At 49.9% G+C, this 11532-nt stretch overlaps 1 protein-coding gene across 1 annotated transcript; it reads left to right on the plus strand.

Annotated features, from left to right (window-relative positions):
- Positions 1 to 3950: 3950 nt before the first annotated feature.
- Positions 3951 to 7814, plus strand: LOC144106960 (uncharacterized). The gene is made up of 2 exons (XM_077639925.1): positions 3951 to 4162; positions 4220 to 7814. Exons 1-2 carry the CDS (start codon positions 4132 to 4134, stop codon positions 7249 to 7251), a joined length of 3063 nt encoding a protein of 1020 aa, XP_077496051.1. The 5' UTR covers positions 3951 to 4131; the 3' UTR covers positions 7252 to 7814.
- Positions 7815 to 11532: the final 3718 nt, after the last annotated feature.

The raw sequence follows: 11532 nt of genomic DNA on the forward strand, positions 1-11532 counted from the left end.
GAACCAACTAGCCCGACAATCATCCCTTTTGCAGTTATATAGATGGTCTAGAAGAGATGTGGCCTCTACATTCAAGCCTCTAACCGGCATCCGCAAGAAATGTAAACTGAGACCAGAAGTAAGCCAGATTACCTCGAAGGTTGTTTTCGAGCACGATAAGCTTCCTTCAGTGCAGTGCCTTCCTCAGCGGAAAAGCCACTTGTAAGAGCTTTGACGTAGTCAAAGTTACGGAAGTCATATTTCAAGTTCTTCATCCATGTTCCCCAATGTATCACATGCGCTCTGGTGGAAGAGGAACATCAGGCACACGTTGCTTAAACGCAGAGACACCAGAAGCACCTTTCAAGAACACAGCCCTCGGTGCAGCAACGAGGTCATTCATGTATCTGAAATGCTTTCTCACCACTTCGCAAATATGGAGTCCCTAGGCGACACACCTGAGGTGCAACATAATGGGGCAAAATTGCCTGAGCAGTGAAGCAGCCTTATGCAAGTTAGGTGCTGCGTCACTGAGCAGTAGGAAAACCAAGCTATCCTCTATAATTGACGGTTTCATAATTTGGTTTGGTTCATGAGGGTTTAACGCCCCAAAGCGACTTAGTCTATGAGGGATGCCGTAGTGAAAGGCTCCGGAAATTTTGACCATCTAGGATTTTTTAACGTGCTCTGACATCGCACAGTACACGGGCCTCTAGAATTTCGCCTCCATCGAAATTCGACCCCCGCGGCCGGGATCGAACCCTTTACTTTTGGGTCAGAAGCCGAGTGCCATAACCACTGAGTCACCGCGGCAGATTGGTTATAAAATTTCAATGAGGCAGCAACAAAGTTGGCGATGGCCTATGTGTTTGCTCTCTCTAAAGAATTATAGCATGCGAGAAAAGGCTTCGTTTTCTCGCCTGCTGCAAGGTCTCCCATAAATCCAAATTCAGGAGTCCTCGATTTCTTCGCTGATTCTTTGCAGTGTTCCTTCGTGCAAGAGCTGCAGCATGCAGGCACTTTTTGGGCTTAGTTGACTGGCCGGTACCATGACACCTACTTTGGCAAGAATGGTTTAAAAAACTTGATTTTGCACTTGATCGGCAGCTAGAGCCACACGCAGCTCTTTATTGAAAGCATCCTTCCTCGAATCGGTAATGTTACAAGTAAAAAAATCTGTTTTCTGGACTATGGGGGATCAGTGCGCCAAATAAGGGTCGTTCAGAAAGTAACTTTCATCATTTATTTCAAGACGAAAACTTTATTGCCAAAAAAGTACACCATGGCATGAACTATACATCCTGCACTATATTTCGACCTAGTCGCCACTTACATCGAGACGATTGCCGTAGCCTGCAATTTGTATGAAGAGAACTCTGGTAAAACTGGGTGACCTTCGATGCAAGGATTTGTCGCAGAGCCTGCTCCATCTCAGCATTGTTTAGGAATTCACGTCTCCAGAGTGCGGCCTTCAATGCACCGAACAGGTGACAGAGCGATGAGGCAACATCGGAGCAGTGGGCTGGGTGATCCAATCCAATCCCATCCGAAGCGACGAATCTAATCTTGTGTGAGCCTTCCTGTGCATGGTTTTGCATTGTCTTCCAAGAGCCCGACACCTTCACTCAAGAGCCGTGATCTCTTTCGTCGAATTGCGGGCCTGAGTTCAGTGAGGGCATCGCAGTAGCGTGCCGCATTGGTGGTCTCTTCATAGATAATTAAGGATAATCAAGGATCATTACACGTTGACCGGCCCAGAACACTGTGGTCATAACCTTTCCTGCGGAGGGTGAATTTTTTCCTCACTGGAGATCTCGGATGCTTCCACGTCATGAGGCGACTTTGGTTTCTAGGGTAAAGGGACGCACCCATGTCTCATCGCGTGTGATGATTCTGACCAGGAACTCACTTCGCTCTCGCGCGTACCGCATCAAGTGATGGAGGCTGACTCCTATCCTTGGACTTTTTTGATGCGGGGTCAGGTTTCTCTGCACCCAGCTTGCGCACTTTTTTTTTGAGCAACCCAACACATCATGGAGCAAGTGATGCGTCTGAGCACAGCCAGTGCTCACTGCGAACGCCATTTCTGACGCCTTTAAGCGCCCGCCCGCTAAAACCATGTCCTGTACTCTACCAATGTTGTTTTCATTCGCGGATGTGAAGGGACTCCCACTTCAACCTACATCCTCCACGCTCAGTCTTCCTTCACTGAGCATGCAACACCAGCGACCAACCATGTGACGAGACACGACCTCTTCACCATACACGATCTGTAGGCGTGGCCCTTCATACCGTATAAACAGCACGCATTTCGACTGGCGACCACATTGCCAGCACGCATCTGTCTGCCATCATGATTTGTACTTGAATAACCTCGGGCACGCCGGTCTGCTGGCCTTCTCTCTTTTCTTCAGCGCTCTGCGCATGCGCCATTCCTCCTCGGCTGACACTGTTTCCGTCGCTGAACCAGCAAGGGCTGTGGTTTCTTATGGCTTTCGTTTGTTTCATCTGGTTTACAATGTTCTCTATGTTTTCCACGGATTTATCAATCTCTCTTCTCTTACCCTACGTGGGCTACAGTCATTTTATGTCACGTGCTGCTTCTCCCCGTACTGGATCGGCACAAGAATCTTCTTATATACTAGTAGAAAAACCTTAACTCTAGTTAATACACCACATCGCATACATGCTTCGACTGCTCGCGTGACGGAAAGCGCCATACGATAAATGCGTCATATAACCTCTGAGATAAAACACCCTGCTCAAAACGATGAATGGAAGCACGCCGAAATGCGAAACGCAATCAAGGACGTTGTTGCCAAAGCGATCAAACGGTATCGCCGGCGTCATACAATGGCGCACACACACGAATCCATCCTGCTCGACAAGTCACCGCTGCTCCTGTTGGCGGTCAATGACTGTAAGGGAGTCGTCCCGCTAGAATAGAGTAGCGCCTACCTGCTGGCAGGGACGGGTGTATCAATCAGCCATATAAGGATGAGGCAATCTAGGGAATGCGCTATATAAATTCATCCCTCTGAATTGTGACCCTGCGGAGCAGGGCAAGTCTGTGAGAGTTATATGATTGTTTTTTGTAGGCTTGGAGGGAAGCTGAGGTCGCGCACATCTTTCCAGACGGCCTGCCTGTCCTCTTGGATGAGTACACACGATGTTAATGGTATGAAGGACGCAAGAAGGTCTTCATGATGCTCTGCGAATTAGCTTCTACAGGAATAGAAAATTTATTGCGAACTGACACCCATCACGCACCTCAGTGAACTTTCAAAGAAATCCAAGTTTAACCAAAACCAAAGGTGGGAAACTGTACGCTTAGGCGACGGCCTCGACGGCTACGCCAGAACATGTAGGCTTAGCGTAGCAGCCCATAATCTTCTGCAGCTCAAATCTGTGGCTTCATGGAGTATAATTTCAAGGATAACCGTAAGAAAGCTTACCTTAATTTAGAATAACGGCCTGAGGTGCAGTTGGTGCAATTTGAAATGAACTGCGACACAAACAAGGACATAAACAAGAAAGGGGCACCACCTGTCCACTTGGATGAGTATAAACGAACTGAGTTGGTAGTGTGCGCATGTGGTGTCTCTTTCTTGTCAGTGTCCTTGTTTGCGCCGGCGTTCATTTCATATTGCCTTAATTCAACTAAGAATGCTCATGGCGACATTGTAACACAAGTACCGCGTGTAAATACCCATCGTGCAATATCATCCAACTAAATACAAATAATTTTATAAGTGCAACGGAACTTAGCGTAGATACAAATAATTGCCTCTGTGAGCTGCCGCATGACCGCTGTCGATAACAGGACGTTGTTCCAGCGTTGAGAAAATTGGAAGGCGTTGACTTCCGGCCCGTGGCTTGTTCCATATCGCCTCCAGCCGGAACCGGATGACTTCGAGCTGGGCGGCTGATCAAAAATAGGCACCCGGCTAACGGCCTTCACTCAGCCAGTTATTTGCAGTGCCGGCATTTTCCGCAATCACGTCCACATAAAAAAAATGCACATCCTCAGACTCCGGCTCATTGCGTTCCCTCGCCGGTGGTATTGAGCGTCGACCGAGCAGAGAACAGCTCTCGGCACATCCAGTCGCATTTAGGAGCAGCCGCTTAGTTGAGTCACATACCTGCCCTCGAATGGAAAGAATTCGGCCAGAGACTTCTGCGAGTAAGTAGTTTTCATTCGCATGACTTTCTGAACTTAACCTTGTGATTTTGGCCGCAGCTGGTGGACTTCGCATTGAGAACATCATGAAAGCGGAGCTCCGGTCGGTGCCAACATCCCTCCGGTTTACTTCAACCCTCGTATTCCTGACCGCCATCCTCGCGTCTGCAACTTCATATGTCGTTCCAAGTGCCGCAGAGGTGCCTCACTCGTGCACAGAGAAGCAGTTCAAGTGCAGCACGGAAGACCAATGCGTGGCATGGTTACAGCTCTGTGACGGAACTCAGCACTGCAGCGATGGGTCGGACGAAAACGTGTGCGGCAACAACGTGACTTGTTCCGAAGGTGAGCACCGATGCAGAGGAGGTGGACCATGCATTCCGGCTACGTTGCGATGTGACGGCGACCAGGACTGCGCTGACGGATCAGACGAACATGAGGACATTTGCCAGAACAGCGCCTCCAAGACGTGTGCTCCGGGAAGGTTCGCTTGCCCTACATATATTAGCGGCATTTTTTGCGCACCTGTCTCGTGGAGGTGCGATGGGGAAAGAGATTGCCTAGACGGGTCGGACGAAGAGAACTGTACACTCAGAACACGATGTTCGGAAACTGAGTTTGCGTGCAAACACAACAGCCGCTGCATCAGGAACGATTGGCGGTGCGACGGCGACCGTGACTGCTCAGACGGTTCGGACGAGCAAAATTGTACCTGTGCAGAAACGGAGTTTGCGTGCCATAGCAAGAACCGCTGCATCAACCAAACGTGGCGGTGCGATGGTGACCGCGACTGCTCAGACGGCTCGGACGAGCTGAATTGCACCTTTTCACGGACCTGTTCGGAAACTGAATTCACGTGCATAGTTAATGGCCGCTGCATTAATGACACTTGGCGCTGCGACGGTGACCGGGACTGCTCCGACGGTTCGGACGAGCAGAACTGTGCATCTGGAATGCGGTGTGTGAGGGGCAAGCTCCCATGCAAGGACAACAGCAAATGCATAAGGGAACACTGGCTGTGTGACGGGGACCGCGACTGCTTAGATGGGTCGGACGAGCAGAATTGCACCTCCTTAAAGAAGTGCGCCGAAACTGAGTTCACATGTGTGGTCAATGGCCACTGCATTAATGACACTTGGCGCTGCGACGGTGACCGGGACTGCTCAGACGGTTCGGACGAGCAGAACTGCACATCTGGAATACGCTGTGAGGAAGGTAAGGTCCCGTGCAAAGACAACAGCAAATGCATCATGGAAAATTGGCTGTGTGACGGGGACCGCGACTGCTCGGATGGGTCGGACGAGAAGAACTGCACCTTGTTGAAGTGTGCGGAAACTGAGTTCACGTGCATAGTTAATGGCCGCTGCATTAATGACACTCGGCGCTGCGACGGTGACCGCGACTGCTCAGATGGCTCGGACGAGCAGAACTGTACTTCCGGACTGCGCTGTGCGGGAGGCAAGTTCCCATGCAAAGACAACAGCAAATGCATCAGGGAAAACTGGCTGTGTGACGGGGACCGCGACTGCTCAGATGGCTCGGACGAGCAGAACTGTACTTCCGGATTGCGCTGTGCGGTAGGCAAGTTCCCATGCAAAGAAAACAGCAAATGCATCAGGGAAAGCTGGCTGTGTGACGGGGACCGCGACTGCTTAGATGGGTCGGATGAGCAGAACTGCACCTTCGTAAAGACCTGTCCGGGCACTCAGTTCGCGTGCCAGGATAATGGTGACTGCATCTTTAATTCTTGGAGGTGCGACGGTGAGCGCGACTGCTCAGACGGGTCGGACGAGCACAACTGTACATCTGGAATGCGCTGTGAGGAAGGTAATATCCCATGCAAAGACAACAGAAAATGCATCATGGAAAATTGGCTGTGTGACGGGGACCGCGACTGCTGGGATGGGTCGGACGAGCAGAACTGCACGTCCTTAAAGAAGTGTGCGGAAACTGAGTTCACGTGCATAGTTAATGGCCGCTGCATTAATGACACTTGGCGCTGCGACGGTGACCGGGACTGCTCCGACGGTTCGGACGAGCAGAACTGTACATCTGGAATACGGTGTGTGAGGGGCAAGTTCCCATGCAAAGACAACACCAAATGCATCAGGGAAAACTGGTTGTGTGACGGGGACCGCGACTGCTTAGATGGGTCGGACGAGCAGAATTGCACCTCCTTAAAGAAGTGTGCCGAAACTGAGTTCACGTGTGTGGTCAATGGCCACTGCATTAATGACACTTGGCGCTGCGACGGTGACCGGGACTGCTCAGATGGCTCGGACGAGCAGAACTGTACATCAGGGCTACGCTGTGGGGAAGGCAAGTTCCCATGCAAAGACAACAGCAAATGCATCAGGGAAAACTGGCTGTGTGACGGGGACCGCGACTGCTTAGATGGGTCGGACGAGCAGAATTGCACCTCCGTAAAAAGGTGCACTGAAGATGAGTTCGCGTGCCAGAATACTAGGCACTGCATCAGTGGCGCTTGGCGTTGCGATGGCGACCACGACTGCCCAGACGGTTCGGATGAGCAGAACTGCACCGTCGTAAAGATCTGTCCGGGAACTCAGTTCGCGTGCCAGGATAATGGCGACTGTATCTTTAATTCTTTGAGGTGCAACGGTGAACGCGACTGCTCAGATGGGTCGGACGAGCAGAATTGCACATCGACGGCAACGTGCTCACACACGCAGTTCAGATGCGTCTCGCAAAACGAGACCTTCGGTTGCATCGAAAAAACGCGTGTCTGCGACGGACACAAAGACTGCGAGGACGGCTCCGACGAACCAGAGTCCTGCCAAAAGCAGGTGCTGGACTGTGAAGGGGATTTCTTCAGATGCAACAGCGGGACTTGCATTTCTAAGCAGTTGAAGTGCGACGGTCGATACGACTGCAATGATCGAAGCGATGAGATGGACTGCGGCGCAAAGAACAGCCGCGGCTGCTCTGGCGACGAGTTTGCGTGTGCTTCTGGAGGTATTTGCATCCCTCGCCACTCTCACTGTGACCAGTGGAGCGACTGCCCGGACGGCTCTGACGAGAACGGCTGCCCTAACGCGGAGCTGTTTAATTTCCTAAATAATTTCATCTGAGAATAATTAGCGATGCTCAGCATTCGTATTTGTATCTTTCTTTGCATGAGTCTCCAAAGGAGAAGCAATTTTTTTTCAGTTCATATGGGGTGATGTTTATTCTGGATAGGAGCTCTCATGAGTGCATGGTGCTGAATGGACCAAGGCAAAGGGGAATAGTGAACAGTTGCAGAAAAGCTGGAGGTTACATCTCTTCACATGTCCTGGTCGCAGGGACCGTGTGAATATCAGAGACGCGGTGTGCGATAGAAAACGTGAAATACTTGCAGGACGCACGGTTTGTTGTTGAGCTGCGCAGTGCAGGTCTAATAGCATGGCTGGCTCATCAAAGCTCTGAAAATGGGTTCCGAAAAGTTTTCCAGGTAATAAAATATTACCGACGCGTTAAAATGGCCTCATGTAAGGTTATACATGTAGAAGAATTTGTTCTTGGCAGTTTTAAAATGTGCGATACTTACAGTTCTCTCGAAGGTCACATTCTTTGACCTAGTGCACTGTAGTATGTGATTGAATGTTGTGCTTTTTATTCAGGTATTCATTTGAATAAAGACTTCTCTGTGTCATCGATGTGCCTAATATCTTTTAGGAGCAAACGAGAGTACATTTAGTTCGTACAGTAGATGTTGTTAACTATATACAACAAACCGGAACAACTAGACTAGAGAGAGAGAGAGAAGTGGTAGAGGAAAAGGAGGGAGGTTAACCAGTAAAATGTTCCGGTACACTGGGGGAGAGGGATGAGGGGGGCGTAAAAGAATAAGAAGTAGAAAAATGCGGTCCGTAGCATGCACGACAGGCAATGACACAAGCACTGTGAGTCACAGGCCGCCGCAGCTGCAGCCTGCACACCTTGAGGGCTGCCGACTGCTGCGACCTGTGTGGAACAGGTCGAGGGCCCTCCATCACAAGGGAGCGCAGACGTTTCAGTGTCAAAACTAGAGGCGCAAACCTAGACTAAATGAACGACTAACTACAGCGTGGGCCGCAGCGAAGAAATGTGATCCTGAAATCTTCTTTTGCAAGAAGTGACCAACAAAAATCTCACTTTGTCAGCACTGCACTCAGCATACACAAAACACTACCAGAAATGCGCGCGCGCGGTTATGAAATGGAGAAACTCACTGTTGAAACGGTAAATTCTTGAATTCCGTGTCACGCTCGGAATTGCTCTCAGGTAAGTTTTCGAGGCCTTTTTGTTCATGTATTTTGAATTATATGCGCAGCCGTTTAACTACCTCATTTAGGGTAGTTAAGGAATGACTTTATTAAAATGCCCGCAACAGACGGTTTAACGCGTCGGGACGTTGTCCAAGCGTCGAACCGGGGTTATGCTCTACTTTGCACTATCCCAGTTCGGCCTGTGTGTGTGCGTGTGTGTGTGTGTGCGTGCGTGTGTGTGTGTGTGTGTGTGTGTGTGTGTGTGCGTGTGCGTGTGTGCGTGTGTGCGTGTGTGTGTGTGTGTGTGTGTGTGTGTGTGTGTGTGTGTGTGTGTGTGTGTGTGTGTGTGTGTGTGTGTGTGTGTGTGTGTGTGTGTGTGTGTGTGTGTGTGTGTGTGTGTGTGTGTGTGTGTGTGTGTGTGTGTGTGTGTGTGTGTGTGTGTGTGTGTGTGTGTGTGTGTGTGTGTGTGTGTGTGTGTGTGTGTGTGTGTGTGTGTGTGTGTGATGCACACGGTGTACGATCCCAGTCTCTTCCCCCGGCGGACATATGCTGCAAAACGCCTCTGTGTCCATTGTTGAGTGTCCTTGTCTGTAGACTACACTGCACTCTACATTTTCATTTCTTTGGATCATTGTGTAGGTGAAAGAATTCTGATACAATTCTCATGCAAAAATTAGTACACGTGCTTAAGCAACGCTCCTTCATCCCCTTTTTAAACACCATTTAAGAAACACTTCTATTTCTTTATAAACGAAAAAAACGTTTATTGAAAAAATACAGCTTATGGGGTTTTAATGGTGGAGACAAATACGTTCTCCCCGCTTAACCGCAGCTGACACCGTTAAAATCGCCAGGCCCCACCCCGTGATCGCGTACGCTACCGGGCGCACGCCGACCACGGAGGGCCTTGCTCTGAGGGAACAAAGGAAGGACACTTTGGCTGACGCAAACAGACATTTATTGCTACAACAACAATAACGCCAGCCAGTAACAAAATACGCTAAGGAATCGAGGTCGTCCGACTCACCAGCGAAGTTACGAGCGAGTGCGCGCCCATGCTACGGCAGGGGACACTCCTTGGCCGGACGGCACGACATGCGGGAGAACGTTCCTCCACGCGAGGCTTCGCCCCCTGGCGGAGAGCGGAGCGCCGCGCGTGACAAGTCCGCTCGCGACGACGTCCCAGCCCCAGAGAGGATGTGCTCCCGCGCGCGGGCACAGCAATCAAGCTGTTTGTGGCACTCGCGTCGGTGCAACGCCGGCGCGCTCCGTTGTTAGATAAGGTAACTAACCAGGGAGAGTTCTGTGGCGCGCCCCTCCTCGAGGCAAAGCCATGGGAGGGTGCACCGCTGGAAAGCACACTAAAGGGGACGTCGTGGGGGAAAGTCCCAACACGTGAAGGCAGAGATGAATCTGCACCCAGGTGGAGGCGGTAAGCAAAAAAATCTGAAATTTCAATTTTTTTAACGCCTTTTTGCATTTCTGAAAGGAAATTCTTTTCTTCGTTTTTTCTAGCATCACACTTCTTCCGCGTGTATTTTTCGCCTCGAATCTGGCAGCCTTTATGTCATTGCTACCTTAAGAGGGTTCTCGCACAGCCTATCCCTCACCGTTCGACCACGTTCCTGCGTGTCACTAGCGGTAATACAATACGTACTACATACGGCACTGTGAACGAGGGTGGCGCTGGTGAGCACTCTCAAGGCTCGCTCACAGTGCACATAAATGCCCCCGAAAGCAGAACATCGGACAGCCGTGCTGTAGCTCAGATGTTAGAGCACCGGACGCCGGACCGGGACCAAGGGTCCCGCTGATGGCTTGGGGTTGTTTTTTCTTCTGCTTTTATTAATCTTCCACTTTATAAGAACTCCAAATTTGAAAAAGACACCCCTATGCTTCTTGGTTCGGTGGCTGTTGGCTTCCGTCATGTATGCCATGACGAGTACCTCGTTTCCCTTCGCTTGTAGGCTTACAGCTAGGAGCTCATTTTCCGCGACGCCACTTGTCATGATGCACTGCAGCACTTACTTAACGTATACGTTAAGTCCACCGGCCTTGTGTCGGCAATAAAACTGGTGTTTTCCACAGGAAGAGGAGGAGAAAACGTTTATGGCAACATGCTAATAATTTGAGAAAGGTAGGTTGGGATGGTTGTTGCGCTGGACGGCAGTCCCTATTCTGGGACGCCATTGGCCGCCGCGCTGCCCAAGCTCTGCGGACCAGGGCCCGTTTGGCCTCCGTGTCCGAGCTGGATAGATACGCCTCCCAGGCTTCCCTAATTAACTGACGTATACTGTATATGTGTATTTAAACCGCGACACGCCTTCGCGCACGGCTAAGTCAACTTATTCCCTTTTTTTTGGCCGGAGGAAAAAAATGAAAATCGATTCACTTAGCCGTGTCTGAATTCGCGTCGGTTTAATGGCCTCAGCTGAGCAAACTTGGCGCAGTAAAGACAAGTATAAGGCTATAGTAGTCATCGTAATAATAATAATAATAATGAGGCTTTATTTATCAGTAATTTACACAGTCATTTAGCTGTCAGCAGTAAGTTGGTCGCCATGCGCTGCGTAGACTACTCATGAAAATTGCCTCGTAGTCCTTGAGAGTGATCGCATTAACCAGCCGTTTTGATGGTTCAGTGCATATCTGTAGTCGTCACTAGTATGTTGTGTCAGAAAGTGCACTTTAAACAGACACTTAAATATTTTTTTTTAAGAATTCGAGGATATTCGACGCTTAGAAAGTACAAAGCTTCTAGGTAAAGCATCAGGCACGTTATGAGGGAATAAGGGGGGGGGGGGGGGGAGGGGCTCTTTTTCTTTCTCGAAAATAAACGCCATACCTCTCATACACTATATCCCAAAAAAATGGGAAAGTTATGGATCTCGTAATGTTCTAATGTTCACTTGCATTCCTATGGGGCGCTGTGGGGGCCACCAAAGGTCATGGATGAGTGGAAATTTTCGCTCTTAGTATATTGTCATGGTCAAAGGTTTGTGTGCTCACTACTGATGCTGATAGCGCATGCGGTGTTTGCACTTGCGGCGCTGAATGAATTACAGCGGTTCGAGCTAGCTCAGCACGCAGCGATTGAGCCTAATTTTGAACAAGGTCTCCATC

Source organism: Amblyomma americanum, chromosome 10, assembly GCF_052857255.1.
Source record: "Amblyomma americanum isolate KBUSLIRL-KWMA chromosome 10, ASM5285725v1, whole genome shotgun sequence".
Lineage (NCBI taxonomy): Eukaryota > Metazoa > Arthropoda > Arachnida > Ixodida > Ixodidae > Amblyomma > Amblyomma americanum.

Coding starts and splice junctions, on each gene's coding strand:
- LOC144106960 (XM_077639925.1), top strand. CDS start 4,132: ATGGAAAGAATTCGGCCAGAGACTTCTGCGA. Junction 4,163..4,219: donor TCGGCCAGAGACTTCTGCGA/GTAAGTAGTTTT, acceptor TTTTGGCCGCAG/CTGGTGGACTTCGCATTGAG.